This window comes from Callithrix jacchus, chromosome 2 (genome assembly GCF_049354715.1).
Source record: "Callithrix jacchus isolate 240 chromosome 2, calJac240_pri, whole genome shotgun sequence".
NCBI lineage: Eukaryota > Metazoa > Chordata > Mammalia > Primates > Cebidae > Callithrix > Callithrix jacchus.
Genome location: NC_133503.1, coordinates 138,847,843 through 138,875,471, shown reverse-complemented (window position 1 = coordinate 138,875,471; position 27,629 = coordinate 138,847,843). Strand labels below are relative to the sequence as shown.

The following is a 27,629-nucleotide window of genomic DNA, read 5'->3' as shown; positions in this document are numbered from 1 at the left end:
ACCCTTCCTTCTCTGCTGCTAACATTCTATTCCCTCTCTTATCTGTGTTCCTTATTTCTCATTACTCCCCACAAACTCTTGTCTCTCTGGTTAGGGCAGTTTCCATAAAGCTAGTTATTACTCCTTCCTTCTAACTCCAGCTGTACGGTTTGTTCCATCTTGAACACTTGCTCCTGTTTCCTCTACTCAACTAACCTTCAAGGCTATCTTAAGTTCTACCTCTTTTATGAATGTTTGCCAATAACAACATCAAGCCTTCTTCTAGCCTGCTCCAAACATGTTTTTTCTAAAACTTAACATTTTGTTACATAAATTCTATACATTTATCTACTTATCATATCATGAATTTGTGCTGATTTTGAATTGTTTCACATATCTAATGGTCTTCAACCATCTAATAATCTTTTTTTTTTTTGGTTGGGGGATAGGGTCTTGCTCTGGTACTCAGGCTGGAGAGTAGTGGCTTAATCATAGCTCACTGTAGCCTTGAACTTCTGGGCTTTGCCTCCTAAGTAGCTAGGACAACAAGGCCCAGCCTTAGCCTCCTGAGTTGCTAGGACTCTAGGCACACACCACCAGGCCCAGCTGATCTTTAAATATGTTTTTGTAGAAACAGTCTATGTTGCTTGGGCTGATCTCAATCTCCTGACCTCAAGGAATTTTTCTACCTCAGCCTCCCAAAGTGTTGAGATTACAGGCATGAGCCACTGTGCCTAGTTGTAATTTGTTTCATTGTAGGGATTATATAATATCCTTCATTTGAATATACCATAGTTTTAGTGCATTAAAAAATACTCATCAAGCCTCCAATGGCTTTAGAATTTCCCATATTAACAGAGCTGAAAATCGTTTGTCTTACAGACATGAATCTGTCCTCATTTATTTCCATCTCAAATTCTGTTAGGGTAGTTTAAATTTGCTTGCAATGGAAAAAGAATGACTTTTGCAAAATCAGTCTCTCCCCTCATATTCCTTATAATCTTTTCTGTTAGTTTCTAAATATATACTAGACATTCAATATATATTTCTTGAATTGATATTGTTCCTAATTTCTCTGCATTAATAATGCATGTAAGTGTGTATATACACATATCTAAGAGATGATTCTAAAATTGGCTAGTATAGGAAAGGACCTATACTAGCCAAAATAATTTTGAAAAAGAACATGCAAAAGTTAAAGGACTTATAAGTCCTTTAACTATCTAATTTTAAGACTAATTTAAAAACTGTCATTTTGAAAAAGAACATGCAAAAGTTAAAGGACTTGCAAGTCCTTTAACTACCTAATTTTAAAACTCATTTAAAAACTACAGTCATCAAGACAGAGTAGTATTAGCATTAAAATAGATAATAGAACAGAGATCAATGGAAAAAAGAAGCCCAGAAATAGACTCACACAAATATAAAGTGATTATCAACAAACGTACACAGGCAATTTAAAAATAGCCTTTTCGGCCAGGCGCTGTGGCTCACACCTGTAATCCCAGCTCTTAGGGAGGCAGAGGTGGGAGGATAGCTTGAGCCCAGGAGTTCCAGACCTGCCTGGGCAATATAGCGAGACCCCGTTCTCCATAAAAAAGGAAGAAAACAAAAAGACAAAAAAAAAAAAGCATAACTTCCCTCAAAAATAGCCTTTTCAACAAGTGGTGCTGACACAATTAGGCATTCTTAGGCCAAAAAATTAGCTTTGATCTTTACCTTATACACAAAAAATAATTCAAAATCATAAACCTGTAGAGAAAGAAAGAATTTTGCTCAACTGTTTTTAAAATTAACATGGGATATAAAAACTCTTTTAAACAAATATAATAAATAAATGCAGTTTCTTTATATCCACTGAACAAACATTTCCTGTCAGCTGCTGTTAGCTGAGCTGTTCTCTTACCTCTCTTTTCTGTGTCACAGAACCTTTGCTGATACTGCTGGGAAATAGTATGGCTTCTCACCTCACCAAGCACTGGGTGATGGTGATACCAAAATAAAGCTGATCACAGACCTAATTTAAAAACCTAAAACTATAACACTTCTGAAACAAAATCTAGAAGAAAAATCTGTGTGGTGTTGGATTAAGCAGATTCCTTAGATCAGGGTCCCCAACTCCCAGGCTGCGGACTGGTACCAGTCTGTTAGAAACTGGGCCGCACAGCAGGAGGTAAGCAGCAGGTGAGTGAACATTACCACCTGAACTCCACCTCCTGTCAGATCAGTGGTGGTATTAGATTCTTATGGAGCAGGAACCCTCCCTGTTGCACGCTCCTTATGAGAATCTAATGCCTGATGATCTGCGATGGAACAGTTTTATTCCCAAACCATTCCCCACAACAACTACCAGCTGTGGAAAAACTGTCTTCCACAAAACCAGTCCCTGGGGCCAAAAAGGTTGGTGACCCCTACCTTAGAGAACACCGAAAGCACAAGCCATTAAAAAAGAAAGTTGATAAATTGGACTTAACATAAAAAATAAAAACAGGCTGGGTATGGTGGCTCATGCCTATAATCCCAGCACTTTTGAGGCCAAGAGGTCAGGAGTTCAAGACTGGCCTCATCATGGTGAAACCTTGTCTCTACAAAAACACAAAAACTAGCCAAACGTGGTGGCAGGCACCTAATCCCAGCTACTTGGTAGGCTGAGGCAGAACTGCTTGAATACAGGAGGTAGAGGCTGCAGTGAGCCAAGATCATGCCACTGCACTCCAGCCTGGGTGACAGAGACTCAATCTCAATAAAGTAAATAAAAATTTTAAAACAGTGTTTCAAAAGCACTGTTAAGGGAATGAAAAGATAAAACTAAGAAAAAGAATTCTCAAAACCCAATAAAATAAGAATATAAACAACTCAATTTTAAAAATGCACAAAAGATTTGAACACTTTACCAAAGGAAATTATCATTAGTCACTGGACAAATGATTAAAGGCACAGTAAGGTATCACTAAACACATGTTGGTATCGCTAAATGTGTTGGCAAAAATGTAGAGGAAGTGGAACTGCTGTTGGGACTACAAGATGGTATAATCACTTTGGAAAACAATTTGGTAGTTTCTTAAAAAGTTAAACATATACTTCCCATATGCTCCAATCATTCTACTCCTAGATATTTACCCCACAGAAATGAAAGCACACATCTATACAAAGACTTGTGCATGGATGTCTGTAGCAGCACATACTCCTAGGGACTCTTGGGACAGGAGTCTGCAGAGGTACAGAGTCAGTGCACCAGAGGAATAAAACGGAAGGTATCTAAGTGACTTCATCTAAGGTATGAGAAGAAAATGGAAGGTATCCTAAGTGATCTCATCTAAGGTATGAGATCACTCTGGGAAAGCTAGGTGGAACACTTAAACCAAAGCCAAAAAAATACCTTGAATGTTCACCCCTACACTCCTCCTGTGATGAGGCTCCAGATGAAGTAACAAGACCAGTGGGAAGAGAAGTAGAGTCTGAAGCAGTGAAGGCCAAGAATTCTAACCCTTACCACAAAGCTCCCATGGATCTCTGGCAAGGCATGGACTATGACCAACGATCTGCTATTTTCCAACACAGAGCTATTAACAATAATAAGCTATCTCCCAGGCCTGTGGTGAGGAGCAGCAAATAAGAACCAAATAAAGAACTAGGCAATATTCAAGTATAGAAGTGTTACTAAAAAAATGCTCTCAGACTCATTTCTCTCCCCTTGGGTTGTTACTACTTTATTAATAATGTTCAGGCATAATGGGACCTGGCAACAGGCTAACAGAAAAATTTAAGATTATCTTTCATTGCTGTGAAACACAAACAGCGTCTATGCCCTCAAAGGAAAATAACTGCTCATAAACGAATGCATGCTGTTCCCTCTTAATAAACTCCGATCTTCCCTTTTCCCTACAGGCAGAAATAGATTTTTACAACATAGGGCTGGGGTGGTACTCTAGCCTTCCAAGGAACCATTGGGTATTTTTGCTTCATGAAAAATGAAACCATTTTAGTCCTTCCTTTTTAGGCTGGCTGACAACCCAGGACCTGGAGACATGCAGGCTGCCATCTGCCTTGCCCCAGCTGTTCATGACCAGCAATCCATCTCCAACCAGGGACGCCTGGTATCTGCCAGGTCAGCTAAGCAAGTAATGAAAGATACTTGAGACCCAGGTATAGCATGGATGAATGTGTCGGCAGTACACAGCTTGCCAGGCAATCTGAACTTCCTTTCTTACTGGGTGGCATACCACTCTCCATGATAACATAGAGAGCTGTATTCTGAGAAGAACTCACCTTCCACAGAGTTTTGCAACAATCTTTTCTTACTGTATGATAATTAATTCAGCATTCCCCACATTTTTGCTAAAATCCAAAAGGTTGCTTTGAAAGAATGCTATAGGGCCAGGCGTGGTGGCTCACGCCTGTAATCCCAGCACTTTGGGAGGCCGAGGTGGTTGGACCACCTGAGGACAGGAGTTTGAGACCAGCCTGGCCAACATGGTGAAACCCCATCTCTGCTAAAAATACAAAAATTAGCCAGGCGTGGTGGCAGGCGCCTGTAATCCCATCTACTCAGGAAGCTGAAGCAGGAGAATCACTTGAACCCGGGAGGTGGAGGTTGCAGTGAGCCAAGATCATGCCACTGAGCTCCAGCCTGGACAAGAGACTTTGTTTCGAAAAAAAAAAAAAAAAGGGGGTTTCACTCCGACACCCAGGCTGGAGTGCATTGGTGTGATCTCAGTTCACTGTAGCCTCAACCTTCCAAGCTCAGGTGACCTTCCTACCTCAGTCTCCCAGGTAGTTGGGACTACAGGTGTACACCACCACACCTGACTGATTTTTTGTATTTTTTTTAAATAGAGACAAGGTGTGTTATATTTCCCAGGCTGGTATTAAACTCCTGTGCTCAAATGATCCGCCTGCCTCAAGTGTTGGGATTACAGGCATAAGCCACCGTGCCTGGTCTATAGTCTTAATATGAGAGTATATGTTGGAAATTTCTATGACTCATCTTTTAGAAATGACTGTTGTGTTGCAGATCAAATTATCAGTTCTGATTACTGGTACCCTAATAGTAGAAGGAGCAAGTTTAATTTCATGCATCTCTAAACTACCATAGTCTCAACATGATTCGAAGGCCTAAATAAGTCTTTAAAAATGCAATTTGCAAATATCCTCAGTGAAGATGGGGACACCAAGTGGAAAGAATAAATTTTTATGGCTTGAGTTTGCATTCTAGCAATGCAATCATCAAATACTAACACAGAAAGGGTTAAAGCCTGTCATAACCATGAAAATAATAGTTTTTACTGATGGCACAATTTTACCAGTAACATGCAGTTTTATCTCCTGAAAATAGAGACATAGAGCCTGCCCAAGGTTCACTTGTCTGCATTTAGGCAGTAGACATTGTGCATTTGGACTTGGAGGTTGCAAGCCTAAAGCTCCAAACTACAGACTAGGTAACCCAGGAAAGATACTCTCTACAAGAATAAGGATCCCATTGTATAAAACTCGGCATACACTTGCCATAACTGACTCCAGGGAGACAGATCCCAAAAGGGGATCTGTAGAGGAACAGACAAGCCTGGTCTCTCTGGAATTTCTTCTGCCTTAGTTTCCTATAAAAAAATTGTAGCCCATCTGGGATCCTTAATGATAAAATCTTGCACTGATAAATGCAAGGTTAATGATAAAAACCAGCACTGCATGGTTTTTATAACATTGCCCCACTGCTCACATGTGATCCTTGTGGTTTCCCTCCCTGGCTCAGGACAGATGGTGGCTTATACTCACACAGTCTCTATGTTGTGTGTGCTCAGCCAACCTCTATGTCCTAGCCTCTGCATCAGTAAAATAAAGATGCAAATCTAATTCTTAGGAATGTTGTAAGTTTACAGTAAAGCAAAGGTAGGAAGTCTTTTCTCTTCCAAATATCAGTGAGAGGGCATGTGGATAGGAAGTAGAAACTAATCCTTTGCCCAGAAAAAGAAAGTGTTTTGCTCAACTGTTTTTCAAATTAACATGGGAAATAAAAATTCTTTTAAACACATATAAAAAACAAATGCAGTCTTTAAAAAAATTTTTTTATTTTTATTTTTAGATGGAGTTTCGCTCTGTTGCCAGGCTGGAGTACAGTGGCACGATCTCAGCTCACTGCAACCTCCGCCTCCCTGGTTCAAGTGATTCTCCTGCCTCGGCCTCCCAAGTAGCTAGACTACAGGCATGTGCCACCACACTCAGCTAATTTTTGTATTTTTAGTAGAGACAGGGTCTCACCATGTTGGCCAGGATGGTCTCGATCTCTTGACCTTGTGATCCACCCACCTTAGCCTCCCAAAGTGCTGGGATTACAGGCATGCACCACTGTACCTGGCCAATGCAGTTTCTTTATGTCCACTGAACAAACATTTCCTGTCAGCTGCTGTTACCTGAGCTGTTCTCTTACCTTTCTTTTCTTTGCCACAGAACTTTTGCTGCTACTTCTGGGAAAGAGCATGGCTTCTCACCTCACCAAGCACTGGGTGATGGTAATACCAAAATAAAGTGGAAATGTTCCTGCCTAGGTCCCTGCCAGCACTGGTCTCCTGACAGGTAGCATCTCAGGGCCTGTCCAAATCTTCTCACTCCTCACCACAGCTTCTTTCTGGTGTTGTGGGAAAACTTGGGAAGACTGGCTGTATCTAAATTTTCATTGTGAAGACAGAAAATCTATCTGTCTAAATCAAATGCTTGTCTTACTTGGTAAGGTGTAAACTAAGAAGAGATAGTCTTCTTTGTAAGAAGAGAAAACAAAGACCCACAATAATACTTAAAACCCAAAAAAACCTGACGGAAGAAATAAAAATAAGTCTAAGCAAAAGAACCTATTTTTTAAATGATCTCACAGCAGGGTTTCTAAAAATTTTTTTGTCTTAAACCCTCTGGCAGTCTGATGAAGGTTTCTCGGAATTAGTTTCTCACAACAGAAACGAATTATATTGAAATACAATTATCAAGACATTAAGAAATCCTTGGGATGTGGTAACATATGTGCTGCCTTATTAATGCATGAAATAACAGTTGCTAGTGGTAGGTTTAATTATTAACATAATTTCTAAGCAGTGATGATATCTGTAACTAGGTAATGTGATATGAAAAAAATCAGTGATTTTTACTGGCAAGACAGACACAGATGCTATTAATATTATAGTTATCTGTTACCTACATTCATAATTGAAAGAAATGCTAAACATTGAGGTTAGTGAAAATAAAACTATAATTTTATTCTTATTCAAGTTTGCAGTTCTCTGAATTTTCTCTGTAGACCTGGACAAGGCAGCTGGAGGCACAGCTTCTCTGGCAGAGAGAGAGGCAGAAGCAAATGGCCTGTGGCAGCATGGTCTGACCTCTCTCTAGACCTACTCTTTCCCCAAGCCACGCCCTAGAGGAGCTGTGAGAAACCAGCTCCAGGGTTTCTCAGAAGACAGCTTGAAAACCACTCATAAAGAGGTTTATCATTTAGCCTGCTAGTAATATCTGTGCAAGAGCACACCTATGCCTATTTTCCCAACCTCCCAGCCTAACCTCTATATATCACATAAAGTCCAGAATTTCATTTTACTGTATTTTTTATTATCTTATTTAAGTTTTCTTTATTTGTCACAGCCCTACAGTATGCCTAGTTTTCTTATTTTGTTTATTTTACTTTGTTTTAACTTGTTGCTATTTTAATCACTTTTACTCTTGGTTCTTGGTTTATTTTCCTGTTACATGAATATTATCAGCTTTTTGGTTTTTTTCTTTTTTGGCTAATGAATATAGTTTCTGGTATTGCCTTAATCGTTTTTAGTTCATGTTATTCTTTAGTTAGAGCTTCACCCTTTCCTTTGCGTTTTCATTTTTTATTTATAAACAGAAGGCAGAAGTTGATCATAGGATTGCCAACTCCCAGAGAACAGACCATGGCCCAAAGAAAAGTACTTAGAAATTTGTTCTCCCTCCTGCTCTCTCAACAGCATTCCTTTCTATCTCTCCTTAAAATATCTCTTCAATGTTGAAGTCCCTAAAAAGCCCATGCACTTTGGGAGATTCAGAACTTCAAATCTTCTGTTGGGATGATAAGGTGATAATAAGCTGGCAGGTACCAGCAGTACCCTGAGCTGCTGGAACTTGAAACTGTTTACTTGCCTAATGCAATGGCAGAAGCTCAATCAGCTTTTCACTGATCATTCAAGGTTTCCAACTTCTTTGGCTCTAGACTTTACATAATCATTGCGGAAATCTGATCATTATAAGAGGAGAAGATGTAGCAGCTACACTCCTCCTGCTAGCATAGCCTGGTGTCGACAGGCCACAGCAGCAATAGAGTTGAACCAATGCAAAAGTTCTCCTGTGGGCTTCACTGTTAAAGATGGAAGTCCTAATGACAGGCCTGCAAGCTGTGAGTTGTCAAAATTAAGAAGTTCCTTCTTCATTTCCTCACCTAAGACCTGGAATTTAAGTTTACTCCGAGCTGTCTAAAGTCATCCCATAAGGAGGTGTTACGTATCATGAACTGGTAGAAATACCACACAGCAGTAGGTTCTTGGTGCCTTCAGGATTAACATCCCTAATTTTGATTACTTGGGAAAAACCCCAAGAGTTTATAACTTGTAATTTTTAATTTTGCTAAGGCATAAGTATGTTCTGTATATTCTCTAAGGCTGGAAAGCAAAAGTGAGGCACTTAGCTAACCAGAGAACCCAGCCAATCTCCATTGTTTCAATTCAGCTTTGTAGAGTTCTACCTAGATTCGTATATTCACAAGCTCATGAAGTCATAAAAACATTTCTGTCTTTAAAAAAAGTAATAGATAGGAGATAAGAAAGTCAATTTTCTTGGTAATGAAAGGGAGGAGAAAGAACTAAGTAATAAATCATAGCTAAAAAATTAGTTTTTAATAAAGGAAAGGATGGGATGTCCAATTAAACACTGGCTGAGATTTATCATGGACAAGAGTCCTTTATTTGATCTACATGGAATTAGGACATAGTGATTTTATGAAACTTTCAGCTATACCCCAGGTCACACAAAACTGAACATCATGTGAAGAATTAATCATAGAATGTCTTAAAGACAGAACTTCAACTCTTCAGTAATACTTTAATATATGAGGACAGGGAGAATTATTCAACATTAGATATCCAGCACCCAGGATGGGGCCTGGGCACATAATTGGTGCTCAGTAAATACTTATGGAAATGCTGAGTCACTGAAATCAATTATATGCTACAGAAGTACTTATGTATTTGGAACATACTTCTCCCAGCACTATGGCACTATATCTCACAGGATGAAATTCTGAAAAACAGTTTATATTTAGAAACTGAAACTATGTTCTGCATTTTGCTATAACCAAAAATATGAGAACTGGCCAGATGCCAGCCCAAATACACCCTTCACCATGGACCAAAAATAACTACCAAAGCAGCACCACAGTCACAAAGAGACACTAAGGAAGGAAGGGCCAGCTCTCATCAAGGGCTCCATTTATCTTTATCCTAATGAAGAGGGCACTTATAACTAAGATCACTTGCAACTAAGTTAGGACCTAGAATTTCAACTTAGGACATTATTAAAGCCAATCTTAGATTTAAAATAAATGCTTTTTAAGATGTGAAATCTTGCCTACTTGCGGTTTACATTTAAATAGAAAACACCCAAAAAGTGGTAGCATCTACCCAATTCAGAAATTTTAAAAAAGCCTCATTATTTAGCAAAATCAAAGAAAAGAAAAACGAATAAATTTTCATTAAAATATAGTAAGCTTTGAAAAATGCATCTAGAAAAAAACTACCCCCCAAAAACAACAACGAAAAATAAAAATGCATCTAGACAGATAACTAAAAATTCTCTTGATCAAAACAAGCAAGATCAAATGGAAAACTCCAATGTAATACTTACTGGAAACATTTAAAATTTCAATCTGAGTCTATTTTTGGAACATAAGAATTGGAACAAATCATAAGTCAGATTTTAAAAACTGGAATCACAATAAAAATTTAGTTGTAAGGTACCATTCTGACAGATATTTGTTTGACCAGTTCTTTATTTATATGCATTAGGTTTTTTCAGTCTTTTGCTACCATAGATGATGATGTACTGAACATACTTCTTGTACACATGGGTGAGTTTTGTGAGTGTTGACAATAGAATTGTTTGCAGCTATGAGAATGAATGAAGTAAACGTGTTAATGTAGGAAAGGTTTTCAAAGTGATAATTGAAGGCCGGGCGTGGTGGCTCACACCTGTAATCCCAGAACTTTGGGAGACCGAGGTGGGCAGATCATGACCTCAGGAGTTCAAGACCAGCCTGGCCAACATAGTGAAACCCCATCCCTACTAAAAATACAAAAATTAGCTGGGTGTGGTGGTGCGTGCCTGTAGTTCCAGCTATTGGGGAGGCTGAGGCAGGAGAATTGCTTGAACCCGGGAGGTGGAAGTTGCAGTGAGCCGAGATTGTGCCACGGCACTCCAGTTTGGGCAACAGAGCAAGACTCCATCTCCAGAAAAAAACCAAAAGCAAAACAACAAAAAAGTGTTAATTAACAGTAGGTACCTAACAGTTCATATAGGGTATAATTCCACCTGTAAAAAGAAAAAAAGGGAGAGAAGAGATAGATTGAGTAGTATCTCTAATTTGAAAAGCTCCAAAATCCAAAATTTTTTGAGCACAAACATGATGTTCAAAGGAAATGCTCATGGAAGCACTGTGGATTTTCAAATTAGGGGTACTCAAACAGTAAGTATAATGCAAATATTCAAAAAATCTATAAAAATCCCAAATCCAAAACATTTCTTGTCCCAAGCATTTTAGACAAGAGATACTCAACTTGTGCGTGTGTGTATAAATTTTCACTGATCAGATTGGCAAAAAAATGCAAACGTGAAAATACCTAACCATTGGCCAAGCAGTAAAAATACGTATCTCTCATACATTGCTAGTGGGAATGTAAGCTGATAAAACTTCAATGGAAAGCAATTTGTCAATAGCAATTAAAACTATAAATACATATACTCATGAAAATTAGGTGCAAAATTACATACATACAAGGTTATCAATTATAACACTGTATACAATACAAAAAAGAGAACAACATAGAGGTCCATCAATCGGGAACTGGTTTAAATAATAAACTCACAGTATGGAATAGGATGCAGTTATAAAAAATGAGACATCCTCTATATACTCATATGAAAAGATCTTTAAAATATAAACTTAAAAGGTATCAAAATTATATATAGCATGTATCAACTTTTATGTAAAAAAGGGGTGTGAAATCACAGAGTACATAGCTAAATCAAATGGAAAACTTACTTGTAAAGGTAATACTCTGCATGATCTATCTCTTCCCGAGAAGAAATGTTGTCTACAAACTAAAAGACAGAAAAACAAACCTTTGGTTGAATATAAATTATGTCGTATATTTGGCCTAGGGTCTAGATCACGCATTAACCTTAGAAAACACAGAACACCCATTTTATTGGAATGATGGTGATGCTTGGTAGAACAATGTTCGCGTGGTATGGCTCCATCCTTGAAACCCCTTTATGCTAATGCAAACAAAGAATATATAATGGCTTCTCTTTTTCTATATGTAGAACAACTTTGATCAGAAAATGGAATGAAAGCCAAACATAAACCTTGCTCAGAACAAGAGGAGAGTGTTCCATTGATTATATTTATAACATTACCTATTTTTTCCTTTATCTTTAAACTCCGTTATTTTCTTTATGTTCTAAACATGGGAACATATGGCTGAAAGAATGAAGACTCTGATGGCTAAAAAAATGTTGCCCAGAACATAAACATCTAAATTTAGAAAACTCAGTCTCGCAACCATTTTTCCTACTCTGATTTAAGTTCTGCTATGCAACAGTAAAATTATGATTCCTTTACCAACAAACTCTCCCTTAAACTATAAAATCTCTGAATATGCTCATTAACTATGGTCCAAATAAACAAATAAAAATGATTATTCCAAAGATAGATTCCATTCTAAAGCAGAGATTCAGAGGCAAAAAAGAAAAAAAAAAATGAGAAGACAATGCATGTTGTGAATATAATGAAAACCTCATTATATAGAAGGAGAAGAGAGTAAAAAGGGAGAAATTTTCTAAAAATGTCTAGTACTTCTGGATTTGACTTAGAAATCTATTAAGGGCATATAAAATGTGGTTCAACACAAAACCTGAGCTTGAGAAACAGCTCTGATTGTTTGCTGTATGGCATAAACAGATGGCATAGCCCCTCTGGGATTTGGTTGCTCCATCTGCATAAATAGGATAAAAGTGCCGGCCCTGAAGAGTATAAGGCTCCAATGAGAAAATGTCCATAAAAGCTGTAAATCTTTGAAGTACACTTAAATAAATACCAGGTATTATGGCATATAGAAATTTTACCCATCATGTAAAGGATAAATCAATGGCCTTTCCATTCTCCTCCAGTATGCCAATTATGAGTCTATTAAATGTAACTTATGACTAGTAAAATTGTTTCTCAACTAAAAGGCAGAAAGAAAGGACCAGGACTCAAAACAAAGGTAATTTCTTTCCTCTCTTCCAGATGTAAGAATACTTTAAATTTTATGGTGCCATTAATTTCCATAAAAAGTTTTCACAGCTAAAATCTTATTTTAGCATCATATTATCCCTGGGAGGAAGATGAAACTGTACCCATGATGAAAATGAGGAAATTGAGAGGGGCCTCATTGCCAAATGTCATAAAGTGAATTCATGATAAAGACAAGCCCAAGCTGGGCGCGGTGGCCCAAGCCTGTAATCCCAGCACTTTGGGAGGCTGAGGCGGGTGGATCATGAGGTCAAGAGATCGAGACTATCCTGGTCAACATGGTGAAACCCCATCTCTACTAAAAATACAAAAAATTAGCTGGGCATAGTGGCGCGTGCCTGTAATCCCAGCTACTCAGGAGGCTGAGGCAGGAGAATTGCCTGAACCCAGGAGGCGGAGGTTGTGGTGAGCCGAGATCACACCATTGCACTCCAGCCTGGGTAACAAGAGCGAAACTCCATCTCAAAAAAAAAAAAAGACAAGCCCAGATATATTTGAAGCAGGCAACAGAAGAGAACCTAGATATCAGAGTTTGAATCTCAGCTTTTCCACACTTATAAGCTGTGTGAACTTGAGAAAGATTAAACCATGTCTTACATAGACTGCTTATTGCATAGGGAGCAGTGAAAATTAACAAAAATAATGTACATTAAGGAACTAATACATTTAAAACTGGCACAGCAGGTGCTCAGTAATGGTTACTATTCCTGATTCCTAACCTAACATGCTTCCACCCATCACTCTGCTGCAGTTGAACGTTAACATTAATATCCATTCTTGTACAGACTTTCTTGGCCACCAAAAACACTTCCAATACTAAAATATCATTACTTTGAAGGATGTATCAACTTAAAAAAAATCATGGTATCATACAGCAGAAAATCATATTCAAAAATTAAAATAGACACAAAAAAGTGATTACTGATATCAGAATCTGGTAAATGTATTACCTTTTATTTCAGCCAAAGAAATTTGCCACTACACTATATCTATTAGTAACTATAAAAACATACCGTACTCTGGAAAAATATTTCCTATGAAATGTATTCTTTATTTACTTAGACTCATCTACATGAATGGCCTTTCTGGCTTTCTTCTTAGAAAATATATATGTTAATATTTTCTTACCCGTGATATTGTTAAAGAACTAACAGGCAACTTTCTCTGAAATGTTTTATCCATTAAAGATGCGAGATCAGCTGTGAAGACAAAAAAAGAAAAAGAACCTTGTTAAAGATACATACTTCTTAAAAAAAATCTAAGATACGATTCTTGCCAGATGGCCAACATTATGAAGTCAGTATTAAAACAGACGCTCTTTCTTGCTTTTTAGAAATTATTTTTATGTAAATTAAAGAGGAAAAAAGAATATTTATCCTCTAAAACATTTTTTAAAATGATGTAATTGGGTTGAGACTTTAAAAAAAACTTCATAGCATGTATTTAGCTTTTAAAAAATGGATCAAATGGCCGGGTGCAGTGACTCATGCCTGTAATCCCAGCACTTTGGGAGGCTGAGGCAGATAGATCACAAGGTTAGGAGTTCGAGACCAGCCTGGCCAATATGATGAAAATGACACCCCAACTCTAATAAAAATATAAAAATTAGCCGGGTGTGGTAGTGCACAACTGTAGTCCCAGCTACTCATGAGGCCGAGGCAGAAGAATTGCTTGAACCCACGAGGCAGAGGCTGCAGTGAGCTTAGATTGCACCACTGCATTCCAGCCTGGGCAAGAAAGTGAGACTCTGTCTCAAAAAAAAAGAAAGAAAGAAAGAATTTATGACTAGGCTATCAAAAGCATTGCAACAAAAACACAAATTGACAAATGGAACCCTAATTAAACTAAAGAGCCTCTGCACAGCAAAACAAATCATCAACAGGGTAAACAGACCATCTAGCGAATGGGAGAAAATTTTCACAAACTATGCATCTGACAAAGGTGTGACATCCAAAATCTGTAGGGAACTTAAAACAATTCAACAAGTGAAAACCAAATCGTCCCATTAAAAAACAGGTAAAAGATATGAATAGATACTTCTCAAAAGACATACAAGCAGCCAATAAACGTGAAAAAATGTTCAACATCACTAATCACCAGAGAAATGCAAATCAAAACCACAATGAGATATCATCTCACACCAGTCAGAATGGCTATTACTAAAATGTCAAAAAATAACAGATGCTGGCAAGGCTGCAGAGTTAAGGGATTGCTTATATATTGTTGGTAGGAATGTAAATTAAGTCAGCCACTGTGGAAAGCAGTTTGGAGATCTCTCAAAGAACTTAAAACAGAACTACCATTTGATCCAGCAATTCCATTAGTGGGTACATACCCAAAGGAAAATAAAACATTCTACCAAAAAGACAAATGCACTCAATGTTTACTGCAGCACCACTCACGCAAAAGACATGGAATCAACCTAGGTGCCTACCGATGGTGGATTGGATAGAGAAAATATGGCACATATATACCATGAAATACTACGCAGCCATAAAAAAGAATGAAACCGTGTCCTTTGCAGCAGCGTGGATGTAGCTGGAGGCCATTATCCTAAGTAAATTAACACAAGAACAGAAAACCAAACACCACATATTCTCATTTACAAGTGGGTGCTACGCACTGGGTATACCTGAACATAAAGATGGGAACAATAGACACTGGGGACTCCTAGAAAGAGGAGAGAGGGAAGGGGGCAAGGGCTGACAAACTGCTTATACTTAGTACCTGGGTGATGGGATCACTTATACCGTAAACCTCAGTGTCATGCAATATACCCACGTAACAAACCTGCATATGTACTCCCTGAATCTAAAACAAAAATGGAAATAAAGAAGTCCAATATAATTAGCTCATGAAAGAAAATTAAAAAAGAGAAAAAAGGCCAGGTAAGGTGAGGGGTGGGAAGAGGATCAGTAAAATATCTTTGCAAAGAGACACAAGAAAGTGTTCTTTCTGATAGGTTCCAGAAAAAATAGAGATGATGGGAGAGCCAGGGAAGATGACTCTTCATTGCTTATTCATTTATTCCTTTTCTATTTTGATATATATTAGCTATATATCAGGTTATATATATATATTAGCTATTCAAAACATTTAAAAACTGTAATTTATCAAGTGACTTTTATGCCTACTCTGACCAAATCAGAGTAGCACTCTGGCTATCTTTAATGAGTTTTGGCCTGCACTATTCCTATTTTGGTTCTGTAGGTCAAGATGGCTAGGGGTAAACTTATGTTAATTCTAGCTAAATAATTATAAGCTTGCTTGGCTCAGAGTACACTTAAGTTTATACACCAAACTAACTATATTATTGGTACAGTTAATTAGAAATCAAGCGGCAACAGGAGGCCTAAGGTAAAGACCATCCAAGAGCACAGTAACACCAACACCTAGGGGTGGCTGCAGAGCAGGCATTACTGCTCTGGTCCCACGAAGGCCTTCGCAAGATGGAGACTGCATGAGGGTCTCCTAAAGACGGCTTATGCAAAGATCTCTGAGAAGGGAGGTGACATCTGCTCACAAGATCCAGGAGGGTCTTTGTAGAGGAGAGCTGGCAAAGAGGAGAAAAGCCTTGCAGGGCAGAGATCACAGAATGCCTCAGGCTCTGCCTAGGTTCTGGGAATATGGAGTGATTTTAATTGCTCTATGTCCTCAGTGCTTGGAAGACAAAAGCCCCTTGATGCATTGGGTATGGTCAGACAGGGTGGCTCCTCATCCTCTATACTTCAGAGGAAGCTGCATCCTAATAACAATCAGTGATAAACTCAGACTACTAGTTAAGCATGTCTTAGAAGCATCTCAAGTGCCCCCTCATCTTACCTACCCTTCACCCTCCCCTTCCACGCCCATAAACTCAATGAGATTATGCACATAATATAAGTGTTTGGAGCCCAGAGCTCCCGGCCAATGTGGTTCCTATGCTTGTGGTCCCCTGGACCCATGCTGTAATTTCTACTCTTGTGTCTCTGTCTTTATTTCCTTTCTCAATCCCTTGTCACCACTGGGACTAAGGGCACCCACGTACGAGGTTGGGGCTGGTACCCAACAGGTTCCTTTTAGCAGAACATCCTTAGGAATACTTGGTATTTCTGAGATCACACTTTTATCATAGAGTCTAACAATATCTGAAATCTTAGGCAGCATACTCTCCAAAATGTTTCCTTCACATCTTGTCACTGCTTTTCAAATTTACAATATCCTCTTTCCCCCTCTCCTAACATTCAGCTTATGATTTTTTTGTCTCATTTCACTGAGAAAACAGAAGCAATTCAAAGAGAACTTTATCCTTCTAGGATCATGTCTACCAGACTACTAGCATCTGTGCCCATATACTCCATCCTCTATTCTGTTATAAAGGATGAATGGTGTTAAACAAAAAAGCCCTCCCCTGCCCTCATATTTCCTAGTTATGTCTCCTTTTCTCAGCTCCTCTTAACAGCAAGACAGCTCAAAAGAGTCATCTCAGGGCTGGGCACAGTGGCTCACGCCTGTAATCCCAGCATTTTGGGAGGTAAAGGCAGATGGATCACCTGAGGTCAAGAATTTGTGACCAGCTTGGCCAATATGGTGAAACCCCGTCTCTACTAAAAATACAAAAAATTAGCCAGGCGTGGTGGTAGGCACCTGTAATCCCAGCTACTCGGGAGGCTCAGGCAGGAGAATCACCTGAATGTGGGAGGCAGGGGCTTCAGTGAGCCATATTGTGCCACTGCACTCCAGCCTGGGAAACAAGAGCAAAACTCCATCTCAGGAAAAAAAAAAAAAAAAGTCATCTCAGATACGGCTGAGCTCCCAGTCTTCAACACATTCTACTGACACCAATAACCATCTCCACACTGTTAAAATCCAGTGGTTAATACTGTTCTCATCTTACTTCTCACTAGCATATGATACAGCTGACCATTCTATCCTTCACAATATATTCTCTTTTTTCTCTCCTTCTTGTGTTCCTTTGCAGGATCTCCACTTCTTGACTTCTAAATGTCGGAGTGCCTCTACGTCCCCGTAGTAGACTGTAGACTTCCCTTCACCATCTATGCTCCGTCCCTAGGTGATCTCATTCTCTGCTACGGCTTTAACCATCACCTACAGAGAGTTGGCTTCACATGTACATACCTACCCTGACTTCTCCCTTTTAACTCCAGACTTGCATTTCCAATTGCATAGGTGATATCTCCATTTGGTTGCCTAACAGGCATCTAAACATCACATGTTCTCTTATTTCCTCAAATTTCCACTCTCAATCTGCTTTTCCCATCTCAGTAAATGAACACTATATTGTCTGGTTTACTCAAGACAAAAATGTAGGCATCATCCTTGACCCCATTCTTCTCACACTTTATAACCAAGTTGTTAGTAAATCCTATATGCTCTAGATTTGAAATATAAGTATATATTTCTCACCGCCACCACCACTAAGTCACCAATACCTCTTTTCTCCTGACCTTGTTTCAACTATTGTCCCCACCCTTATGATCTAATCTCCACCTAGCAGTCTGAGTGAGCCTTTTATTTTTATTTTATTTTTTTTTCATTTGAGACGGAGTTTCGCTCTTGTTACCCAGGCTGGAGTGCAATGGCGCGATCTCGGCTCACTGCAACCTCTGCCTCCTGGGTTCAGGCAATTCTCCTGCCTCAGCCTCCTGAGTAGCTGGGATTACAGGCATGCGCCACCATGCCCAGCTAATTTTTTGTGTTTTTAGTAGAGACGGGGTTTTGCTATGTTGACCAAGATGGTCTCGATCTCTTGACCTTGTGATCCACCCGCCTTGGCCTCCCAAAGTGCTGGGATTACAGGCGTGAGCCACTGCGCCTTCGAGCCTTTTAAAAGATAAATCAGTCAATCAGGATTAAAAACCAACAAATGCTAATCCGTGTTGTTTTTTCTGTCTCTCACACTAAAAATTAAAACCCAAGTAATTACTAATACACACATTCTCAGTCTCTAAAACAGTTCCATAAAAGGCACCTAGTAAATACCTAAAGAAATGAATCAAAGGACAAAAAGAAAAAAGTGATTGGGTTTCCAAGGTTTGTTTACTCTCTGGTGGAAGAAGCTGGTACAAGTAATAATGACAAACTCAGAAATGATCAAGTAATAAGTCTTTGTTGAAAACCTATTGTGCATTTAATCATTTTTTTCTTTCTTTTTTTCCTGCGGGATGGATCTCAATGACTCAGTAGCTACTGGAGGAAAACAACTTTGTAAAACCTTTAAAACTTGATATAATATAAAAGTAAATAGCTTTTCTTATGACTTATTTTAAAGAGATTGAAGACAGCTGATTAAAGCAAAAAAAAAAAAAAACACCAAAAAGTCCTTGAACCCCCTTCATACTAAGGCAAATTAACTGCATTTAATCTACTTGCTTACAGATGTTAAACATCTCTCTCATAACAGCAATCTTCATGATCATTTCATAATGGAGGCTCTTGTGTTTGGATGATAGACAATATGAGAAATTACCTCCCTCTACTCAAAATTTACAATTTAACTTAAAATAGCAGGATCAGGATGTATGGCCTGATTAAAATGAAAAAGCCATCATAGCTTTGTGAGTTTCACATTGTGCACAATGTATAACCAAACTCTGGAATGAGGTGGCTTCACTAACCACCACCTCTGTAGTGTGGTAACTCAACATTGCATGTGAATCCTTCACACCAAGCCATCTTCAGTCAAGTGAAATTAGCTGGGGCCTCAGAAAAGATAACAGCTGCAGAGACAGCATCTAATGAATAATATTTACATATTGCAAGTCAGAGAAAGGTTTGCTGCCAAATATATTACGTGGTAAATCACCTCACAGAATAGCGCTGCCATGATGGATAAGGCAGAAAACTGCACAGAGCAGGGATGGCTAGGAAAGCTGGGACAGCTGTGGTGTGCAGAGGGCTAGCGCCACAGGCTTCTGGACTGTGGGCTTCTACAGTCAAAATCCCACCTTATGTTTCAGTGAGGGGCCAGCAGATGCCCAGGTTTTTCAAAGAGATAGGCCAAAGAAGATGCTTTTTTGCTTGCTATTCAGCTCTTCAGGAATAAATACTGCAGCTCATGGTTGTGGACGACAAAGACTATATGAGAAAATGGATCTGAAATTTGAATTCTTCATTTAACAAAACTTAAAGCTAGACAGACAACATGGAATTATGTTCAGAAAATAAAATGTATACTAAAAATGCCCTTCCCATTTGAAGAAACCAATACTATTAATGATCTCAGAATATACAAGATTTTATTGAGAACCCTGCCCTATTCCCAGTATGAGTGCAATGGCACACAAGCGTGGGTGAGGAGTCAAACTTCCCGAGGGATTTTAAAAATTCAGATTCCTAGGCTTCTTTTCACCTAGAGGGAGACTCTAATTCTCTGGGTTTCAGGTAGCACCAGGGACTTAAACAATAGCCCCAAAAGACGGTAGCCAATCAAGCATCAGTCAGTTATGTTTGGGAACAACCATGGGAGGGAGAACAAAAGAAGTCTTAGATGTTGCTCCTAAGCTCAAAGATACTGAATAGAAATGCTATTGCTGGAATAAGATGAATTAAATATTTTTTTAAAAATCCCCTCTAATATAAAAATAAAACAAAATATCCATTTTCCCCCAAATATATGACTGAGCTTTTAGGAAGGTAGATGGGTGTCAGAGGCTAAAGGCAAGATGGGAGTATAAACTTGGAGTGCTTAAGGAAGCAGTCCCTTTGAGAGGAGCAGTCTCTTTTAGAGCATGTGATGATCTATAGTGATGGAGAGCTTTAGTTTGGGAAACAGAGGATGAAACCAACTCTTGTAACATAAGAAGCCCATCCAGAGAGCCTCAGGTAAAGCCAGGACCACCTAGGGGAACTACACCTGAAGTGAAAAGGCAAAACTTTTCACTGCAATAATGTACCCTACAAAGTAAACAACCAGGACTCTTGTCCCTCGAGGATTATAAACTACAAAGTCAGCCCTCATACCTCTTTGGGAGATTTAATCTACTCTCCTTTTGTGATCTCTAATATACCAAGCTGAGAATTTTGTTTAAAGAGTTGACTTTACTATATAAAATTCTAAAAAATGTAAACTATTCTATAGTGACAAAAAAAAAAAAACCATATCCATAGTTGCCTGGGAATTTGGGGTATAGGGCAGGAAGAGGATGGAGAAAAAGGTTACAAAAGAATTGGAGAAAACTGGCAGGTGACAGATACGCTCATTTCTGGGAGTTCATTCAGGGTGGTGGCAAAAATATTAAGGGAAGAACATTAGAGAAAGTTATAGAATATAGTCTCAAACCATTTTGGAAGGCCTAAGGGTTTTTTCTATAGTTCCTGGCTGAAGACAGCCAAAACCCCCTTTACATTTAGTTAAAAAGTAAAGCAAATAGCTAGGGTATGCAGGGGAGTTTATTTGAATAACTTGTCTACTCACGTGATCTTAAAACTAACCTTTGATTCAATGGCTGTCTTTCCTTTAGAAAGGGGAGGCTGACTGGGGATATTACCCAGTTAAGGTGTTTGCTTTGGGCATCAGAACCTATCCTTTAATCTTTAACCTCTAGTGGTGTTGACTCAAGCCTTTGTCAATTAAACTTCACTGAATAAATGCGAGTCTCACTGGCTGGTGGGGGCCAGCAGTCACAACCATTTACAGCACTCTCCAGAGAGTCTGTAAGCAGCCACGGATACCTAGCCCACGCATTCACTGTATTGGGTGTAACTGTACTTTATTCACCCATTGCTGAATCAGGGTCTGCAGGACAGCCCCCATTGGTGGTGACCCTGATAGTGGTGCCCAACTTGAGGCAACCCTGACATCATTATCTTGATCGTGGTGATGACTTTATGGACGTATACATCTGTACATTGGTCAAAATTGATCAAATTGTACATTTAAATATGCATAGTTTATTTTATGTGAAGAATATCTCATTAAAGCTGTAAAAAGTAAACAATGAATAAGTTAAAAAGTAGGTTAGACACGGTGAAGTGAGAATTAGTGAACTGAAAGGTAGATTAAAAAAAATTACACAGAATGCTGCAAAGATAAAAAAGAGAACTGTAAAAGAGCAGAGCTATAGAAAAATGAGTAACAATGTATAAAATACATTTAAATTAAATTTCCAAAAGAAGTTAACAAAGAGAATGGGAAAAGGTTATACATGATGAGACAATGACTGAGAATTTTTTAGAATTGATAAAAATATGTTTCTAGATTTAAGAAATGCAATCTCAAGTCAAAAAAGTAAAATTATTCCTGTCTCTACTAAAATACAAAAATTGGCCAGGCTGGCAGTGCATGCCTATAATCCTAGATACTCAGGAGGCTGAGGCAGGAGAATCCTTTGAATCCGGGAGGCGAATGGTGTGGTAAGCCAAGATCACACCATTGCACTCCAAACTGAGCAACAACAGCAATGTTGCAAAAAAAAAAAAAAAAAAAAAAAAAAAGATGAATGAGAGGATCTCAAAAGTAGCCAGAAAAAAAAGAGAAATTACAAAGAAAAAACAACTATACTAATAGGCGTTTTCTCAATAGGAATGATAAAATACAGAAAATAGAATAAAATGTTCAAAATGTTGCAAGTATAAACTATTAACCTATTAACCTGAAATTGCATATGCAGCAAAACTATCTTTAAAAACTAAGGGCAAAATACAGGTGTGTTGGCCTGTGCTTGTAGTCCCAGCTACTCAAGAGGCTGAAGTGGGAGGATCACTTAAGTCCAGGAGTTGGAGGCCAGTCTGGGCAACACAGCAAGATCTTGTCTCAGAAAAAAAAAAAAAAAATGGCCAAGTGAAGTGGCTCACACCTATAATCCCAGTACTTTGGGAGGCTGAGAGGGGAGGATCACTTGAGGCCAGGAATTAGAGACCAGCCTAGCCAACATGGTGAGACCTTGTCTCTAAAAAAATTAAAAATAAAGGACAAGGGCAAAAAAAAAAAGACATTTTTGGACAAACAAAAACAGACAATATATTAACAACAAATACTAAGGAAACTTTTTAGAACTCACTAAAGGAACTTTTTAGAAGTTTCTTAGAAACTTCTTTTAGAAAGAAGGAAAAACATCCTTTAAAGAAAACTTGAGATGCCAGAAAGAACAGTGAGTAAATAAAATTGGTTAAATTGGGGGCAGCAGGGTATTGACTGTTTAAAATAATGTTATGTATGTATTTTAAAGGATAAAACTTTATTATTTGACAAGAGCATATGTGTGTGTATGCAGACTTAAAGTGTTCTAAAGGATAGTAGAGTATGATGAGCATTAGAATAAGCTAAATATTCATTTTAGAAGTTAAAGGGCAACAATTAGAGGATATCATCTCCAGACTAGTGGAGGAAAAAGAAAAAAGTAAAAAACAAAAACAAAAACTATCCAAAAATAAAAATCAACCCAAAAGTAAAAAAGAAAAAAAATAAGAAAGATGAAACCAATCACAAAATAAGACAGAAATAAATCCAATTATACTGCAATCATGAAATGACAATGTAAATAGAAGAAACTGTTTAGTTAAAAGATAATGATTGTCAGATTGGTTAAAAATACAAAATCCAGCTATGTAAATCATATAAACACAGAAAAGTTGAAAATAAATGTACTAAAAACATACTAGGCAGCCAAAAGAAAGCTGGTACAGTTGTATTAATATCAGATAAAACAGATTAGGGGCAAAAAGCAGTTTTATAGATTATGTAGGTCACTACATAATGAACAAAAATTCACTTTGCCAAGATAATTTTAACCTGATGCACAACAAAGTAACACAGCTTCACAGTACATGAAATTCTGTCACAAAGTCTGTAGTAGAGATGTGTTGAAAAAGAAGCCTCTTAAAAAAGAGTGTGGTCTCCAGGGCAAAGTTGTGATAATCAAGGTCACTGAAGAAAAAGATGAATCCTTTATTGAATCCTGGTAGCTTCAGGTGAGAAATGGTTTCAGGTTTTTTTCTATGTAACTGCACATTGCTGTTACCCTTTCAGGCAACACTAAACTCTTTCTGGGCTTATGGCCATCTGCATACCTTATCTAATTTATGTAATAAAGAAACAGATACAGATTATTATTGTACTTCCCAGAAGAAGTGATCTTGAAAAATACAGGCTGAAACTGTTTTTGTTTCCCACATTTTAAAAGAAAAACGAAGACATGTGACACATATTATGCATCGAACATGCAGAAAGAAGTATGGAGAAGTAGTCTGGCAATGAATTTGAACATAGATTTTTAGATTTCCTTCTATTTGTCTGTCACCAGAAGCTTTAAAATAAATAGATCCAATAAAGGAAAAATATGAAAGCAAGCTTTGTGTACATATATACTAATGAGACTAAAGAAGGGTGACAGACACAAGTCAGACCCATCTCTAGAACTTGGCAAAGAAGAAAACTGGAAAATGAATAGATGCCACAGAGATGCAAATACAGAACTGACAAAAGTTAAGAAAGCAGACTTCAGAAAATCTCCATCAGGCCTCAAGAACAGGATTTGAAATATTCATGCGAAAAGCCAAAGGCCTCTACCGCTGAAATGACACAGCTAAACTAAATCTCAGCTAAAATGGAAGAAGTGCCTGTAAGAGACAGACCTGACTGTAAATGTGTCAATGAAATACTCTTCAGATTCAAAAAGAAGGTTCTCCAAAAACAAACAAACCAACAGAAAAGAAACCAACAAACCAACAGAAACAAGCAAAACAGTAACCCAAACCAAAATGTGTCCCATACTTTGCGATATGAAAAATCAGAAATAAAATATTTAATCCAGTAGGGCTCATGAATCCAATTCAGCTCAAGTCATCTGGGTGCTTGATCCTTGGTAGAGAAACTCAAGAAAACTTCCTCTCATGGAACCCAGGGAGTTTCTCCAACAGCCCTGCTGTTTGTTATGCCAGCATCCTACCCAGTTCCTCAGTGGTTTTCTCTTGAGTCCTATTCACAGGGGATCCTAGTATGTTAACTAGTAAATGTAGATGACTTTCACCCTGTACCTCCCCAACAGATGAGGAAGTTAGTGGAGAAATTTCAGAGACAATGCTTTCACTCGGTGTTTATTTTAGCCAAAGTAAAGTCCAGTACAGAAACAATCAAAAGTTGAAATCTGACTGAAGTAGGAAAGCCCAAGAAGTCCCAGGACTCTACAGAGCACAGTTGAACTGCCCTAACAGTAAGAGTATCAACCGCAATGAATTAAAATGTCTCAATTATTTAAATCCATGAGTTTTTAAAGACATTTTAAAAAGTCCTCATTCATCATTTTTGGAAGTTATTTTGAAAACTAACTCATATACAAACTGTGTCTCAGGGTAAGTAAACTGTTGATGAATGGAAGCTCTCTCATAAAAATTTCCTAGGTAGTAAATGAAAACAAATGATAGAATTTAAATAGCAATAGTATGCAGCTCCGAATGAAGTAACTTTAACTTCATAGAGGGGCAACCAAGCACTGTGTGCTTCCTGACAAAAGTAAACACTTCCTATGAAGTATTCATGCCAAAAGAAAAAGAAAACAAAAAGTCAGTCCTGAATCTGATCAAGCCCTTTTCTCCAACTGCCAGATTCATAGGACATATGGAAGGTAGAGGAGCACGCTGAACACTACCATAAGGATGAAGTCAGCAAATCTAGAATGTGGGAAACGCCACAAAAGACCTGTTTTCTTCAATAAATAAACTGTAAGAAACTTACAAACTAAAAATACTTAAGACATCTCAACACATCGCAAGCTATGAACTTTATCTGGATCACATTTCAACAAACTAAAATAAAAATAAATTTATAATACATTTGGGAAAATGTGAACATTAACGGAATATTTAATAATATTACACAATTACTAGTTTTTTTAGAATAGTATGATTACTTACTTTTTAAAAAATCCTTATCTTTTAGAGGTACATATCAAAATACATATAAAATAACCCGATAATTAAATTAGTTAAAAAGTAATCTGGTGAAGGCGTGGGAGTTGGTGAAACCACATGGGTAGGGAATTGATAACTGCTGAAGCTGGGTGACAGTATACGGGGGTTTATTCTACTCTCTCTACTTCTGTATACATTTCTATTAAAAAGGTTCGGAAAGAGTTAAAGGGGTCCCATAGCAACCAATTGTATTATAAGAGCCTTTTTTTGGATCCGGATTCAACCAAATCATAAAAAAAAATTTATGAGAGTATCAGGGATATGTGATCACTAACTGTATCTTTCGTAATATTTACAACTCTATTTTTTTTCTTTTTTCTTTTCTTTTTTTTTTTTTTTTGAGATGGAGTCTTGTCACCTAGGCTGGAAGGCAGTAGTGTGGTCTTGGCTCACTGCAACCTCCACTTGCCGGGTTCAAGCAATTCTCCTGTCTCAGTCTCCCGCGTAGCTGGGACTACAGGCACGCACCAACATGCCCAGCGAATATTTTGTATTTTTAGTAGAGACGGGGTTTCACCATGCTGGCCAGGCTGATCTCGAACTCCTGACCTCGTGATCCGCCCCGCCTTGGCCTCTCAAAGTGCTAGGATTACAGGCACGAGCTACCACGCCCCGCCAAAAAGCACCCTTATCTTTTGGAGATCTATATCGAAATATTTACAGATGAAAGGATTTACTGCCTGGGATTCCTTCAAAATTATCCAAAGCATTGGGATGGGGAAACAGTAATAAAGATAAAATAAAGACTAAGAGCTGAAAATTGTTGAAGCCTGGTAAGGGATAAAGGGGGCTCCTTATACCAAGGTGTTTACATATTCAAATGTTAAAACATTAAGAAAAAAAAAACTGTGGCGTTCTAAGTCAGGATACCATTACGTTTGGAAAGAAAGTGGGGCATCTGGAGTGATAGGAATGCTCTGCTTCCTACACAGGTTTACTCGCTTTGTGATAATTCACCAATATTATGATTTGCACACTTTTCAGTATGTATATTATACTCCAATAAAAAAGTGTTTTAAAAAAATCTACTAATGTAAACAAAGACCCTATGGTGGAGTCTCAGGCACTACAGCAATCACTGAGACAGCTTTTTGGGCGGAAAAGAAAGTGAGGCTCTCGCCCCGTTTCCTCCTCTCCACGGTGGAATGCGCCGCGGCCCTGGCTGGCTATTGCCAGCGCGGAAGGGACGGCGTTCTGACGTTAGCACCGGGGCCCTCGGAGCGCAGCGTGAGCTAAGGTCCTAGACGGCCGCACTGGCGTCCACCGCGGCCCCGGCGCTGCCAAACTGCCCTCACACTGGGGCCCTCCCCGAGGGATCTGGCACGATCAGCCACGAGGACGAAGAGAGGGGGTACCGGAACAGCACGCCCACTCTGAGAGGCCAGAAGGTCTCCCTTGCAGTCCTCCAAGGCGGGGCAAGGCTCAAGGGCGACAGCGCTCTAGCACTTGGAAGCCCACTCCCATACGCTGCAGTGTCCCTTGCGGCCTCGCTCTCCAATGGGGATAGGTGCGGCGAATGCCTCATATCGGCCCTCCTCCCTCCCCCAATCAACGAGCCCGCTCCGAGCACCTCACGGCCCTCTGGCTGGCATCGCCCAATCACAGCGCTCCACATGCAGGGCGCGGCCCTGCTCCGCGGCAGCCCCAGGCTCACTCACCGCCCTTCATGCAAAGGGCAGCAGATTTCCCGCAGGGGCCACACTGCCACCTACTGCCCCATCTCCATAGCTGCAGCCACGGGCGCTCTCCCTACCGCTCCGCCGCCTCCCAGCTTAGGGCCGACAGCTTAATCCAAACGCTTAAATAAAAATTAGGGAAAGCGAGTAGTGATGTCGAGTAAAACCGGTAACAATGTCCATTTTGAAAAAAACGGCAACAATTACATTCCAGTACACACAAGGAAAAAGTCTTAAAAGGTCTCTTTATTTCAAGCAGTGTGAGTTCCAAAACCTTATTTAATCTGTCTTATATAGGGCGAAAAACAAGGAGCCTAGGGACTCCTCAGTCCACATAATCCTGAAGCACCTGCATGTCACAAGGCGAGGCAGGCATTACCATCATCCTTAATTTATAGGCATGGAAACCGAGGGTGTCAGCTGAAAGCCGCAGAACTGGGGCTGACACCCAGAAGTCGGCCTCCCAAGTGCAAACTCCAGCACATCACAAACAAGGA

General features: G+C 38.9%; 1 protein-coding gene across 1 annotated transcript in view; it reads right to left on the bottom strand.

The window, feature by feature from the left end:
- Positions 1-27,629, bottom strand: part of MRPS27 (mitochondrial ribosomal protein S27) — a 107,006-nt gene that overhangs the window by 67,560 nt on the left and 11,817 nt on the right. The window contains exons 3-4 of the mRNA XM_002744877.6: positions 13,676-13,746; positions 11,294-11,352 (exon numbers count right to left, since the gene is read on the bottom strand). Of these exons, the coding sequence (XP_002744923.2) occupies positions 11,294-11,352; positions 13,676-13,746 (130 nt within the window). The remainder of the gene's footprint in view (positions 1-11,293; positions 11,353-13,675; positions 13,747-27,629) is intronic.